This window comes from Chondrus crispus, genomic scaffold (genome assembly GCF_000350225.1).
Source record: "Chondrus crispus Stackhouse genomic scaffold, scaffold_58, whole genome shotgun sequence".
Lineage (NCBI taxonomy): Eukaryota > Rhodophyta > Florideophyceae > Gigartinales > Gigartinaceae > Chondrus > Chondrus crispus.
The window spans coordinates 334785-350715 of record NW_005178551.1 but is presented as its reverse complement, the minus strand read 5'-3'; the positions used below and the strand labels follow the sequence as shown (position 1 = coordinate 350715).

General features: G+C 49.7%; 3 protein-coding genes; all 3 read left to right on the top strand.

The window, feature by feature from the left end:
- Window positions 1-1624: 1624 nt before the first annotated feature.
- On the top strand, window positions 1625-1957 carry CHC_T00006999001 (hypothetical protein). The gene has a single exon (XM_005710365.1). It carries the CDS (start codon window positions 1625-1627, stop codon window positions 1955-1957), a length of 333 nt encoding a protein of 110 aa, XP_005710422.1.
- Window positions 1958-2320: 363 nt separating this feature from the next.
- Window positions 2321-2623, top strand: CHC_T00006998001 (hypothetical protein). The gene has a single exon (XM_005710364.1). The coding sequence runs from the start codon at window positions 2321-2323 to the stop codon at window positions 2621-2623; it is 303 nt and encodes a 100-aa protein (XP_005710421.1).
- An 808-nt stretch (window positions 2624-3431) lies between these two features.
- Window positions 3432-15118, top strand: CHC_T00006997001 (hypothetical protein). XM_005710363.1 is given in 2 exon segments: window positions 3432-14867; window positions 14868-15118. 1 exon segment carries the CDS (start codon window positions 3432-3434, stop codon window positions 14865-14867), a length of 11436 nt encoding a protein of 3811 aa, XP_005710420.1. The 3' UTR covers window positions 14868-15118.
- Window positions 15119-15931: the final 813 nt, after the last annotated feature.

The following is a 15931-nucleotide window of genomic DNA, read 5'->3' as shown; positions in this document are numbered from 1 at the left end:
CGAGAGAAGGGGAATAACTCAACAAGCGAGCGCTCTTACCCTAGGCAAATCCGGAAGGCTGCCTTGCCAGGACAATGGATCGGAAGTCGAGCGGCGATGGCGCTGCGTCAGATCATATAGGGCTGGCGCCGACGGCAGATCAGCCGGCGCCGCGCGCCCCAATTTTAGGGCCAAAAGGGGGTGTGTGGGAATATAGAAATTGAAGTTTATTTGTTTAGCCCTAAATCTGGGAAACAAGGGAAATTATACGCGCGACGCGGCGGCGGGAAATCCGGCGAGATAAAAGTCCGAGGGCGGTATCCCGACCGACCCTCGGGGGTAACTTGCTACCCTCTTACAGCGGCTGCGAAAAGTCGCGAGACTCTCCGTCCGAAGTATCCCCGTCCTCCTCACTCTCGCGACTCCTTTCCCCCGCCGCTGCGCGCGAAGAGCGCGGCTACTACTAACCTCATCGTTCTCGTTCTCCCACAGTTCATGCTCCAAGAGCACGAGTATAATCTCTTCTTCATGCCGCCCCGCAGCCGTCCACATTGCGCGCAATGACGTCGAACTCCGCACCCACTGTCAAAAGCATGCGCAAAATACTGACTCTCTCCGAAACAGCAGATATTATTCACCAGCTCTGTAATAGGTTCACCGTGATAGATGCAGCAACTCGTTTCAGTTGCAATCCGCGAACAATTCAAAAGATCCGTAAGAATTCTGTACGAATTCTCAATTGTTACTGAGAAACTACCGCCACTGTCCGATGTTGCGCAGTTATTTGAGGGGGTGGAGGCTTTAGCGGAAAGGGCAGGTGTCGTTGGGGCCGGCGAGGGGCTTTGTCGGGCAAAGCGAGCCTTTTTCGAGGCCTACCGAGAGCAGATGAGAAAGAGAACACGGCAGACGCTGATTTCCGAGCATTTTGAGTAAAGGACCTATGCCAGCAATGCGATCTTAATAGTTTGTTCTGTCAATAGTTTGCATTCTTGGATCCTGGCAGGGGGGCGAACTATTGAGGGGTGCCTACTGTACATCTGTACGTCAGTGAGAGAGACCCGCCTTAAGCCTTCACACGAGCCTCCAGTTGACCTCTTTGTTGCAAATGCTTCATGGTACTGATGCCCTCTACTGAACTTTCTCATGGCAGTATGCTTCAGCCAATTTGACAGGCAAAAGGAGACAAGCAAAAAGAAGAGATCTTTTGATGAGAAAGCAGCTTTGCCTTCTTGCGGTCCAGGATCCCGTGGGAGTCATTCCGCAAAGCCTCGCCTGCGCAAAAGTATCATCACTGTGAAACCGCATTTGCTGATACAGTGCTGGCCAAAATGATAGGGACACAGGCTATTCGCACTGTGGCAGCCCCTTTTTGCTCCAATGATAAAAGAGAAGAGGCTCTGTACACGTATTGGGCGAGCTAAACGTGATGGAAAAGACGGTTTTATAGAATAAAAAAGCCTTGGAGCTATAAGGCAAAAACGTGTTTACGGCATGGCCATAATGATAGGGACAACAGGAACTAACTCGCGTTTTGGCGCAAAACGCAAACTGCGTTCCGCCGAAAGGCGTAAAGGCCATGCTAAGGCTACACTCGAGGGGTCTGCAACCGGTTGTGCAGAAAACAGTCGGTTGGTAGCTCGGAGAAATGGGAAGAGGCAAAGTCCTGAACGAGCTCGAAAAGGGGCTTATTGCTGGTCTTTCTCAAGGCGGTAGAACCATTCGAGACATCGCTGCTCATGTGCAGCGCTCCAAGAACGTAGTTTCTAACTTGCTGCGCGCGCCGTTGGAATATGGGAGAAAAAATCACCAGGAAGACCGCAAAAGCTATCCCCCACCGACAAGAGAAGGTTACTTCGGGCTGCTTCAAATGAAACAAAAGGCTCTAACACGCTTCGTCAGGAGCTGGGACTCTCTGTTGCCTCACGGTCAATCCGCTGCACGCTGCACAACGACCCGAACTTCCAATTCAAGAAGATGATGTCGGCTCCAATGATGCTGCCCCGTCATCTTGTTGCTCGTGAAAAATTTGCGAGCGAGAAGCTGACATGGTGTCCTGCAGATTGGTATAAAGTCATCTGGTCCGACGAGAAAAAGTTCAATCTCGACGGACCAGATGGCTTCGACTTCTATTGGCACGACCTGAGGAAGGACAAGCGCATATTCTCGAGAAGGCAAGGAGGTGGGAATTCGGTCATGTTTTGGGGGGCTTTTTGTGGGACGAAGAAATGCGAATTGGTGTTACTCGAAGGAAATCAGAACGCAGAGAACTACATACAAACATTAGAAAGTTATTTGCTACCGTTTATTGATCAGGAGCTGGACGCAGGATGGATATAAATGCATGACGGAGCTTCTATTCACAGGGTACATCGGGTCAGGCAGTTTTTTTGAGGAGGAAGAGGTGCCGGTTATGGACTGGCCGGCAAAGTACCCGGACTTAAATCCTATAGAGAATCTCTGGGGTCTGTTGGCACGTGCTGTATACGTTGGTTGTCGTCAATTTGACAACGTCGAAGAGCTTAAAGAGGCCGTTTGGGAAGCCTGGGATAACATCACAACGGACACACTGAAATTCCTTTTGGGGTCCATGGAACGACGCTGCAGGGACTGTTATCTTGCCAAGGGAGGTGCTACGAAGTACTGAGGTGAGTATTGCGCATACATGGGGTCCAGATAATAGGGTAGAGGTCTTGTCCCTATCATTATGGCCATGCCGTAAACACGTTTTGCCTTATAGTTCCGAGGCTGTTTTTTGTTCTATAAAACCGTTTTTTCTATCACGTTTAGCTCTCCCAATACGTGTGCAGAGCCTCTTCTCATTTATCATTGGAGCAAAAGGGGGCTGCCACAGTGCGAATGGCCTGTGTCCCTATCATTTTGGCCAGCACTGTAGGGCACAAGTCACGACGAAGCAGAAACTCTCCCCGATCGAGATATGTGTAAGCCATGTGCTGTAAGCGAGGGATGTCAAACTGAACTTCTTCCGTGGAGATGCGCATCAACATCAAGCAAGAGAGGCATTCCAGCGCTGCCCCGCTAATCATACCGTGTCGCGAGGCCCAGGCCAGAGTCGATTGCCACCCCTTCGTAAATACACAAAACCTTTTTGTCACGAAACACCCCTTTCGCTGCTATCTGGCGACACTCGTGTGCTTCTACGACTCCTGCTTCTGGTTCGACTCGTCCTTTTCGTCGGGCATCGACGTTCAACCTCCCAACTTGATTTCCATATCTCAGCTCAGCTCAACTTGCATTCCACTTGTCAAACGTATTTCCCCACTCTCAAACACCCCGCTTCCATCCTCGTCTCATCCTCTCCTGCTACCATGCGTCCAGCGTGCTACCCTCCGATTGAGTGAGCAAATCAACCGCGACGAACACTTGCTAAACAGCTGCACTAGCTTGTGCAACCCAGCTGGCTCAACCCCAATACTTTGTGCCTTCTTCCCGCCATGTTGGAGTCCGTTTTGGCAGACGTCCTAACCCGCGTCTTAGGTCAATACCTTGAAGGTATTGACCGCGACAGCGTCCGCTTCGGGGCATGGTCGGGATTGGTTGAGTTGCGAGGCGTCGCCTTGCGACCGGAGGCCCTTGCCGTGCTTTTCGAGACACTGGGCATGGATCTTCCGGTTACTGTTGAAGCCGGATTCATCGGCTTATTGCGCCTGCAAGTCCCCTGGAAGGCTATCGGCTCCACTCCAGTTCAAATTCACATGTCAGATATTACCATTATGGCCCGTCCCGTTTGCGGGGATGGTTCGGATGATTCTGAGCTTAAGATGCGTGAGAGGAGGATCAAAAGAGCAAAGTTGGCCACCGACGATGCCGTAAGGGAGGCTTCTTGGGGCGTGGCAAACGAAGCCGCATCGCAAGGCTGGGGAAACTGGCTCGTCAGCGAGGAGTTGCGCGCTAAAATTGTTGATAACATCCAGGTGCAACTCTCTGGTATATCGCTTCGTTTTGAAGACCCGTTCTCGGATCCTGCGAGACCGTACATTGTCTCCATGGTGTGCAAATCGCTGAAAGCTGTTTCTGCTAATGAGCTGTGGGAAGAGGCCTTTGTTGAACGCAGTTCAGATGCACCTCAAAGTCTGGCCAGAAAGCTGGTTGAAGTCAAAGGCTTTCACATAGATTGGGCACCCATTACTCCACGCGACTCCCCAGGGCTGTCAAGGGGAACGAAGAATCCTGGCGATCAGCAGTGTCATTTTGATACCCCAGAAATGCTAAAGCAGTTTATGTCAGCCGATAGCAGCTCAAACGCCAACGGTCAGCATGCAGCACACGGTGTTAAGAGCCTTTTACAACCTGTTGACGGTTTTATGCGATTGCGCTTGTCTCGTGGAGCGTCATCGCCGGCCGTTTCGCAGGATGCGACTGAGCCGGAGCCAGCTGCCGACCTTGACATTCGTTTTCCGAATATTAGCGTCGACTTAGATGATGTTCAGTACGCTAGCCTCTTGCAAACTTCAGTCTACTTTGCCCGACTTGCTACGCGTGGCTTCCGACCGAAAACACCTGCGGAACGGTGGGCATGGGCAATTGATCAGATGCTGCCGGGCTTCAGCAACCGACGAGAACAAGCCCTACGTTTTACTGAAGACGGTATTAGCAAAGCTAGAGGCATACGTTTGTTATACGCGGGATACCGCAAGACTATCTTAAAGTCGAGGAGAATGGGCATAGAAGAGCCGCAAGACATCTCTGGGAACCTAGAAAGACTCGAAGACTCGATGTCATTCGGGCAGGTCACGGCATTGAGAGACTATGTTGATCTGCAAATCGAGGCCGAAGGGGAAACTTGGCTGCCGGCTCCGTTGGAAACCTCAACAGCACAAGAGGTCGATAAGGAAGGAACGACAATGAGCTCGTTCTGGTCCATGTTAGGATACAAGGAAGAAAAATCGCCTCCAGACTTGCTGACCGCCAGCGGTGACAGAATTGCAAAGTCCAGCGGTCTCGCGGAAACCTTGGATTTCTCATCTTCGGATACTGCTCGCGAGTCGCAATCCCAGATCGTTCCGTCGCTTGCATTGAGAGTTGCATTTTTGTTGCGGGGGGCTAGCGTGCGGCTGTTCCAAAAGGGATTTCCAAATCGGTCTATCCCTCGAGTTTCTATGAATTTGCATGATCTGAGGGTCGGTATTCTTTACACTGGATCAGGCAGTCTTACGATGGAAGCCGTGTTAGGTAGCATCGATGCGTGGGACATGCGAGACGGAAGGAGGATGGTGTACAGCAAACAAGCTCCAATGTCCGACATGGAATACGAAGAACTGTTGAAAGGATTTGAATCCTCGTACCCACATGACGTCTTGGAAGCGATTGAGTCAATAAGGAACGGGTCAAATCCCGCTAAAGATCTGATCACTGAAGGTGACGAGTTCCCTGACGATGAGACGGGTCACCTTCCGGGCGACCACTACTTTGGAGCCTTTGAGGAACAGAATGATCCTCAAACTTCCACTGACATCGCCGCGGAGCGAAAAGGCACGGGAAGCCGATCTCGGGGAAACAGCGGGATCAGGGAATCTACGCCACCAAGTTTTAGGGTAACTGAAAGGGAGTTTTTGGGCACTTCGCGCCAGTCACAGGGGACACAGAAGTATGTGGCTGCTTTCCGCTATTCGCAAACCATGACGACTGCATCCGATGTAAAGAACGTGTCGGAAAGTAAGCTGGATGTTTCTGTTGCAACTCTGGAAGCTATTGTCGACGGACCACAAGGTTCTTTTGTGTGGGGACTGAAGTTCTGGCAACCTAAGGGCATGGCTCAAGATCCAATCATGGCGTTCCTAGGAGCTGCAGCAGGTCAGAGGATTGCTGAATTGCGGATGGAAATCGAAACAGCTCTTCTAGCAAACAGAGTCCCACTGGAAATTAACGCAGTGATACTCGCCCCCAGATTTGTTTTCCCTAGCTCAGAAGAGAACCAACCCGCCATTGTGGTGAATATGGGTGTTTTGGGCATTTGCACATCAGACAATGCACCGGAGCATCAAAGCGATTCAGAGAAACGTGGTTGCAACATCCGGTATTCCAACTACGTTTTGACACTGGACGACCTCGGCATGTACTTTGTTCCAAACTTGATGACTGCCGTATCCCAAGAAATACGGACAGGGACAAGGGACCATTCGGTCCCTATAATTGAAATAGGTTTCAAGGACGCCCACTACATTGATACGACTCATGTAGAAAGAATTATCAGGCCGTTCTCCCTTCGATTTCTCCTCCAGACCTTACGAGATGCTAGTGTCGTTCAAGTTGCCCATTCTCCGTCTGGTACAAATGAGAACGGTGGAAGCCAGATTGCCAAAGTACGTGTTCGGGGAAATGTTCCTGGTCTATCTCTGATTGTCACTCAAGACTCTGTCCAACACTTTATTGTAGAGGGGCAACGATGGGTTAGTGAAATGAAAACGAGCAGTGATCTGCTAGGTTCCACTTCTAAGCATCCATCTGGCGACAACGGTTGGCAACCTCTTGTGGGGGGAAACGATGACGCGCTGACTGGATCTATCGTTGCAACTACCCAAACTAGAGATGAACATCGAGAAGGAGTGCAAGACTTGGAGCCCACTCAACCAACAATGATGGCATCTTACGATGTCAAGTCTTTGATACAGAGGGTATCTGTTGAAGTCAGAGACAGTACCGATGTTCGTCTTGTCACTGCAGTGGCATCTGTGATGCGAGCCAGCATTGTTAAGACAGGTCGCACGAAGCTGCAAGCTGATTTTTCGTTGCGCAACTGGATCGTTACCGATGGTAGCCGGGGCAGCACGGCAGCATTCAGGAGATTGGTGTATGCCGGAGCCCTTGCGGCACCAAAGGCTGTGTCGTCACCTCGCACCACGATGAGTGCCAAGAATGAACATCATTCATACACCGATCGCAAGCATTTTGCCACCATTCGATACGAGGTTGACCTGATTGCATCCGAACACAAAGTTCATTTACGCTTCCTTTGTTTAAACATGGTCTGCGTTCGAGAAACATACGTCAGGCTTGCATCTTTCTTTCACAAAGTTAGCAAGCGGGCAAAGCAGTCGATTCGTGATATGAAATCGTCTCTGCGTCCGAATGATCATGCCGGCATGCACCCGACGTCATCAGGTCCTCTTGATTATGCTGGTGAAGCACAGCCGGAGATTGGGAACGCACTCTCAAAGAGCAAAGTAACCGTGACCTCCGAATTTGACGGCTTCAGTCTTCAGCTAGTGGCATCCGGGGGTGCGCTAGCGCTCGTCGAAATGAAAGACAGCAAGATTCATTTTTCGCGTAATGATGAAGGTCATATGAAGGTATTTGGGGGCTTCAGGTATATCTCTGTTCGTGACTGGACTGCCCCAATCGCAGATCACACGAATGTTATCACGTATGAGAAGATCCCTCAGAGCAATGTCGATGTCCTAACTCCCAGCGATCCTAATGCTCCCCCTGCTGGCAAAAAGGAAGACAAATGGACCCTCTTGATCCCAAAATCACGAAAGGAGCCATGTCGGTTTCATGCGTGCTTTGGAGGGATCAGAATTTGCTTTCTATATCGATTTTCTGTTGTTCTTAAGCAGTACTTTTCTGTTTTTCTGGAGGGAGTGAAGCCCGCTGTAGATGTTGTATTGGAGCAAGTTGGAGATCTTGGTATAGGACAAGAGGGGCCATCAAGACAATCGCATGATCCGGCTACGTCAAGAAAGATTGTGACTGATGTCGAACTCAACGATCTAGCCATTCGCGTCCCGCGCCATTCGGGTTGTGCCTCCGAGGCAATGCTTGTCAACCTTTCCGCTATACATGTCAGCAACTTAGAAAATATCACAAAGGACAGCGAATGGCACGCGAGCTTTCGAGGAGTCAACTTCGCCGTCAATTATTTGTTGTCCCCCAGCGACGGATCTTCGGGCCGTTCTAAATTTACGTCGCCATTTCTTCAGGATCTATCGGCAAAGATGGTGCTGCGACGCAAGCCCCCAGAGAACAAAGTTCCACAGTTGTATGCTGCTAATTTATCATCATTTATTGACATCGAAGTTAAGAGCCATGTGGAAGTAGCGCTTTCCGAAGCTCAATACACGGTGCTTTATTTCATACTAACAGAGAATTTGGTCGAAACGATTAGTGGGAATGAGATGTCAACAGACATTGAAGTAAGCTCTCACTCTTTGTCGCAAGAAGAGACTGGTGCGCTTGGTTCTGCAGAATATCGCGGCGGATTTAACGAAAATCCAAGCAAACATCTTGAAGAACTGTCCATACCTCCTCTTGAAGCACAGGCGCAAGAGCTTATTGTGCTTGACGTCAATATGGAGATCCCCTCTCTAAGTGTTGAAATATCTAGAGGCTGGGATGTAGAACATGAACCATGCAAAGTTATCGGCATGTACAGCGGCGGTGTCAAAGTTGATCTTACATACCGCAAGCCTTCACACTTGTTGTTTGAGTTAAGCGCAGAACTACATTCTGCAATTGACTTGCGGCAAGAACGTGCTCGTCCTTCTCCATTTGCTGTTCCACTTGTATTCGGGGGTGACTCGTCCTCGTCAAATGAACAGAGAGAGAATGTCACTGTCACTTACGAAAAACATGCGGGACAGCGACCTTCGATAGTTATGTTTTTCCGCTCCTTGCAAACTCTGGTGGTTCCGGAGCTTTTACGAGATCTTGCGTTTCTTGCTATTCCTGGATGGCCGTACCTTCGTACCTCATCATTTGCCCCTGAAATTGCGTACCTGGGACGTACTTTAACGGTTGTGCTGGGAAGCTCGCAAGTCCTATTATCCTCAGAGGAACATGAAGGCGATGATAGAGGAATTGTTCTCACGGGAGATTTTCAATTGAAAGTAGACTGGATGAGAGGAAGCGGAGCTAAGCGGATATCGGTGCAATCAACGCAGCTGGAGATGTCCGTCGTGTCAGAACTTCCGGAGGTGGAAAAGAATCTGAAATGCAAGAACTTGCCTTCATATCACGCGCAAAGGTTCAGTAGGTCACAGACACCTCTCCTTTACCCAACTGATTCGCTGATTGAGTACATAGGGCCGAAGGTTGACGAATCTGGGTGCCGTGTTGACATTTGTGTCGATTCTATCCTTTGCCTCGTGAACGCCGCTGATATTCCTTTGCTAAGGGCCGTGTCGAGTCGACCCAACCGAATGAAGCCAAGCTACCTCGTTCGGCGAGATTGGAAGCAAGCCTCAGTTATCCCATCGCGTGATGGACTACTAAGCGAGCCATCGCCAAAAGAACAGCGCAACCGCGAAGCCCGGAAGAATCTCGCTGTTGCGGTGAACATACCAGCCGCGAGGTTTCTCATCACAGATGAAAGTGATGGCCGATTTGTGCCTATCATGGAAACTCGTTTCAAATCATTTTCGATCAGTGCCCACATGGGAAATATGTTGCAAACGGAAGGCGAAGTCGCCATGGATCTGTTCAATACAAAAAAAGGATGGTGGGAACCTGCCCTTGAGTCTTGGTTTCTTGCTGCCAGCATGAGTTATGGAAAGAGTGGGACGAGAGCAATTGTGATCAAATCCGAGAAACGTTTGAACCTGAACGTAACGCCAACAAGTGTCACCGCCGCCATGGCGGTCGCTAGATCGCTGAAGAGTGCAACAAAATTGAGAAAGGACTCTTCAGCCTCTTCTTCCACGAAGAAGATACAAAGCAGTGAAGCGCCGCAATATTCGCAGCACTCAAAAGAGGGTATCTCTCCTCGTCGGCCCAGTGTGGCGGCTTTTCTGGTAAGAAACGAGCTCGGCTTGCCCATTGCGATGAGCATAACTCGAACATCTCGGGGAACGACAATCGCTCACAACTCTGAAGTCGAAGTAGGGGTACAAACTGAGGAGTTGCTACATGCCTCCGAAAATGGGCCGCAGAAGTCTCGAAGTGATGCCCTCCGATGTTACGTTTTTATTGCCCGCTTCGCTGTTCAAGAATTGTCTGCTTCTGAGGTAGGAAAGCAATACATTACACTTGTTCCTCAGTCAAAGCGGGAAGGGGATCAGGGTGAGCAAATTCGAATTCTATGGGAGGTGGAAATGATCAACGGTGTTCCAGTAGGCACGATCCGATCCCTTTATCGAATTATGAATAATACAAAGAATACTCTGGTCTTGAGAGTAGTCGAAGAAGGAGATGGTTCCGATAAGGAATCTGATTGCCGCCAATACATATTACAAGCTGGACAGTACTACTCGCAGCCAATGTTCGAGAGCGACAAAACGATGCTAGTGCGTCCACTGACCTCTGGAAGGGTTGAGGAGACATTATCACAGCAAGAAAATGCGATAGCTGCGCAGGAATTGTTTACCTGGAGCTCGGCGCTGCCTGGGATATCTTGGTTAGCGAACAATGCCAATGAATTCGAACGCAATGAGGACAATCGGCGCCGGTCAACTGCTGCAACCCCGCGTGTAGCGCGAATCAAAAGACCAACAGTTTGCTGTCGCAGCGCCCAAACTGGAATTTCAGACTTTTATATCAGCGTTGCAGCGCGCTGCCCAGTCCAAGCCAGAAAGAATAGCAGCAAGTATGCCTCCTGGGTTGACGTTTCTCTTCATGCTCCCATCATCCTTGAAAACAGCCTCCCCAGTTGTTTATCGTATAGAATTACTCAGCGATATATACCACCAACAGACCAATCCCAGGCTTTATTGGAGAGCGACGGCCCTGTTCTAGCAGCTGGCATAATTTCCCCATTGGAAGACGCACATTTACATTTCGCTGGGGAAAAGCTCAGCTCAACGTTCCTCTCACTTGCATACGAAAATTCTACTGACCCAAGCCATGCAAGCTCTTCTTCTGGAGACAACCTGGGCCTTGCTTCAAGAGCATCGTTCCGATTCGGTCCCGAGGTCAGCTTCGAGAATATTCGGTCGAAGAAAGCAGCTGTCGTGTTACCATCCGCTGAGCGCACGGTAGACTCCAAAGGACAACCTCGCCGAGATTTTCGCGCCGCGATCAGACTCTCCAAGAAAGACGGCCGTCGATACCAAATTTTTGCTGGGTTCTGGATCCGAAATAGATCTGATACTGCTGTGCATGTTTGTAGTAGGAATTCATTCTATGGGGCGGGCAGTCAGCAGTTCTATCTGCGCCACCGGCCACCTGTTGAGCAACCGGACGCTTTCGTTTGTCTTGAAGGTCCGTACCTCTCCATTCGACTGCCTCCGGAGCCGCAATCCGAAACACTGTCAAGGCCTGAGTTGGTGGATCACTCAGACTGGTGGACTACTCCATCAACGCTAGAAGACATAACCAAACCATTACGCGTGAATATTCGCGGTCGCTCTCTGGAACTTGAAGTAAGACCGGCAGTAGGACTCGAGGCTTGTACTTCAGTAATTACGATACGAAATTCAGCCTGGTTATGCAATAACACTGCTGAAGTTCTCCAATGGTGCCAATCTGCCGCCGTAGACTCGCACGGAAATTGTCGGACGAGGTTCCTGAACACTTTACAACCGTCCAAATTCCAGGGAATTCACTGGAGCGGAAAACCTTCTCGCGAAGCAGTACGCTTGCGACTAGCGAACAATGACGGTCACAGTGATTGGATTTGGTCACCTTCGATTCCTCTGCATATTGGACATTCACGTGAACTGCCCGCGAAGATGTATCGCCCCAAGACGCACGAGCAGTACATAGCAAGAGTCGCTTCGAAACCAATATCTGGAACATCTACGGCAATCGTAGTCTACCCTGAGGACCGGCAGAATCCACCATATCGAATTGTCAATCTCTGCAGGGATCGAGCTGTTGCGTTTTCACAGATTGAAAGTCAGGAGCGGCCATGGCTTGTCAGAGCCGGGAAGACATCTCGATATTCGTGGGACAACCCGCTGGCATCGTCAAGAGATCGATTTCTTTCAATACGGATTTTGGAAAAGGAAGAACTCAACTTTGGAACAGGGTCAAGTCGTTCTGAATCATCATCTTCGAGGGGCTCTGGCCATCTTCATGAGGAGCGTGTTCTCAATATTGATGTTGTTGGGGAGCGAGTGATGGAACTCAAAGGATCATATGTTCCATCTGTGATAGTGCATGTGTCAGTCGACTGCGCAACAAAAATTGTAACGTTTTCTGAGGAAGACAGCACAGGTCAAGTGTTAATGCCGACTAGTAAAGCGGGGGTTGCTTCAGTCATCGCTGAGGCAAACCCTGATCCTGTTCTCGTTGTTGGGTGGGACGACATCGGGCAGCAATCAGATTCGGTCATTGGCCAACCCAACGACGGAGATGGGGGAGATATTGTAAGCGATGCGTTTGACTATCCCGCGTCAGGAGCAAAATATGAAGTCGCTGCGTCGTCCAAGGGAAGTCGGGTAGACACAGACGCTGCTTTGTTTCTTGATTCTATTGGAATATCGGTCATCACTTGCAAGCCCGCCGAACTCATGTATATCTGTTTCAAGGGAGTCATGGTGAATTACGAAGCCTACAACGAGCTCGAATGCCTCGCGTTGCGTATTCAGAATTGTCAAGTAGACAACCAGCTCCTCAGAACCCCTTACCCAGTACTCTTGTGGGTTCCGACTAGTTTTGATACAACTGATCGAGATGGCAACGGAGCAAGTTCTGCGAAAGGCCGTGATGCCGTATCTTTCGAGTTACAACGCAAAATGACCGATGACGATATTTTAATGATCAACTCCTTCCAAGGAGCTGTCCACCCGTTCAACATTTGTTTTGAAGATGAGCTCATTTCAGAAATGCTTGCTTTTCTGGCAGACACATCTATTATGGGAGCATCGACAAGTCTCGAGCCTCTCGTAGGTTCTGATACCGAGAAGAGGGACTTTGAGCATGGACTGTACGGGAGCCGTAACGCAAGAATTGACTCCGGAGGCCCATCTGAAGGCTCGGCCTTTCGGCAATCGAGTATTCCATCTTCGAAACGAATTTACGTTCGTGACTTCAAGTTACTGCGCACCGCTCTTCGTTTAACCTCTTCTGGTAGTGGTACGGCTGTTGCCAAAGCCGCAGGAATCAATGCGTCTGCAAGGGCACTTGTCGCTTTAGTTTTGAACGTGGAAAATTGCGAGTTCCTGTTCCCAACGTTACATGTTCAGCACGTATTTGATTCTTTGCACCATTTCGCTCTGCTAGTCCGAAAGTCTTACGAGACACATCTCAGCAACCAGAGAATGAATTTATTAGCATCAAACGCTCTCGTTGGGAACCCAGCGGCACTATTTGATGCAGTCGGCACAGGTGCCAGAGAACTCTTCAATGAGCCCGGAAAAGCGAAAGATTCCGCCGAGTTCATTGCAAAAGTTGGACGCGGTTCGAAGTCTCTATTTTCCCAAACAGTTGGTGGGTTGGTGGACTCTGTCAGCAGTCTTCCGAGAGCTGTGTCATCCGGCCTTGAGAGAGCTGTTGGAGATAGCGAATACTTAGCGGAGCGAGGAAGAATTCGTGGCTCTCAATTGTCTGGTGGGCAAGGAGGATCGTCCGTCAAGAATCCTGCGCAAGGTCTAGCAACTGGTGCAGTCTCATTTGCACATGGCATATCGTCAGGGGTAACGGGTTTTATTCGCGAGCCTATGCAGGGAGCCAAGCAAGGCGGAACTGGAGGATTCTTCAAAGGAATCGGAAAAGCTTTTATTGGAGGCGTTGCTAAACCAGTGGCGGGTGCGATCGATCTTGTGGCTGAACCTGCTGCGGGTCTTTCACGCCAGATGAAATCTGTCGATTCGACATCAGCGAAGACTGACGCAAATGCAGTCCCAGAACGGCCACCACGCGCTTTTCGAGGTGAAAACCAAAGTGTAGATCCATTCGACTTGAGATATGCAGTAGGGGTCTGTCTCTTCAGTGCCGTACAACTGGCTTCCGGAGTCCCTTACTCGTCTCCACTCTTGGATTGGGTGGAACTCAGCGACAGTGAGGGCAGACGAAGCCCTGACGGAGAGCTTTGGGTATGGAATATACTTCGGAGATACGCGAGAAGCATGCCTGGAACAAAGCGTCAAATACGGGCTAGACAACAGACCCCATCAGGCGATCGACGCTCCCGCGCCCTTCAAACAAGACCTGAGAAGACCCGCATTGCTCTCATAACCAAAACAGAAGTTGTTGTGGTGACCATAGATTGCAGAATTGTTACCAGCATACCTTTGTGGGATGATTGCTCTTACAACATTGATGGGCAAGGAAAAGAAGTTATTGTTCGAATCACGTTGAAGACTGGCTGCAGTTCCGATCCAGTATCGGGGACATCTGCGTTTTCGGTTGGGTCATTGATATCTGCTCCATGGGATGCACCTGCTGTGGGGAAACGCAGAAAACCTGAAGCCGGGGAACAACTTGTTGATCGCGTTGATTGTGGCTCGGCTGAGGCGAGGGATGACTTGTGTACATATATGCGTCACTTAACAAAAGAAAACGGCGAAAGAAGTGGTCGAAAACTTGAAGGACGACGACCGCGAGATAGAATGGAATCGTCCTCTTTTGGTGTCGAGCTTGCATCGATGCCGCAATTTCAATCTCAGGATCCCAACTGGCAGGAGCTACAGCAGACAGGCAAGGATGATAAGGACATGAAGTCAGCCGGGTTCATGCCGATTTTCCAGCCGTCAACGAATTCACGTGGTGAAAAGATGGATACCGTTATGGGAACTATTGAGGAAAAAGTCTCAACGACTATATCTCAAGCGCCAGACAGGGCAGGTGAAAGCAGATTGAACGACTTGCATATTTCGTCTGTTCGTGAAGAATCTGGGTCAAGTTTGCGAACTCCCAAGTCGGATACCTTTTCCCAAGATGAAGTATCTCTAAAACAACTGATTGACATCGGGTTTTCATTTGAAGATTCTGTCAGTGCATTAGCAGAAGCCGGTGGCGATTTAGTGAAGGCGGTAGATATCCTCACGCAATGAAAGAGATGCCCTCGCATGCAGCTATGCACGCGTTTGGAAGCAAACCTGTAACGTAGTTTAAGTATCTTTCGTGATTTGTCCCTCTGTGTTTATTATTGTTTGAAAACCAACTTCAGGATCCGCAAAAGAGATTAACTGGACCTATATCTAACGGTCATTGCTACCTATAAGCAGAGATTTTTTGAATGCCTACGCCGACCCCTGTAAAGCCGTGCATGTATAAATTACACGCCGAATCACGTCTTGTACGACAGAATGAGTGCCTCAATTGGGTGAGGTTTTTTAGCTGAGCTCAAGAACGAAGACTCGGCCTCTGAATGCGTCACACTGGGTGAAGAGCAGCGCTCATAGCGGACAGGCTTTCCAATAGAAAGAGAGAAGGTCTTCCCTTCATATCTTGCATAAGATCCATAGCTTTGGTCTTCCCTACTTGTATTACGTTACTCGTGGGCAATTCTAGTACAGTATTCTTAAAAAGTGAGGCAAAAACCACAGCCCCTCTGCTAGTTGACGTTTCTCGTACTCGGGTAGCAGTCGGGGTCTCAATCTTAAAAATGCTTACGTAGTTTAAGGTTCAGTTTCTTTTAGATAGAAAGAAGACCCACAGAGCTTAACGGCGGATAAAGAGCGAAAGGCAGTCAATATCAACGTAAACTAGAATCTTGTCAGACAATGCTCTCCTAGACCCTATGTGCAAGCCTTCACACTTCCGTCATACAACGGGCAGCTCATCTCGTGTCCAGTTGCCAGTTGAAAGTCCCTATCAACATCCTGCATCAAGGGCTGTACCAAGGTCGACATCTCGAGAGCATATTTAACCAAGACGTGCTTGAAGTGTTGGTTTTCTTTTCCCTTACTCGCCACGACAAGCGCAAGGACAGGCGCATGTCTGGCTGCTCTCCGGAGATCGGCGGTGACTGCGGCGAGCCTCCAAGTTGTGATTCTCGATTTCGAATTGTCCGCGATGTTCGCGAGGCGTCGGATGGCGCGGTGCAGGTAGCGGTTGGCGCATTGTAGCGAGCGGTGGGCTGAGGCTATGCCGACTGATAGACTGCTCGTTTGTG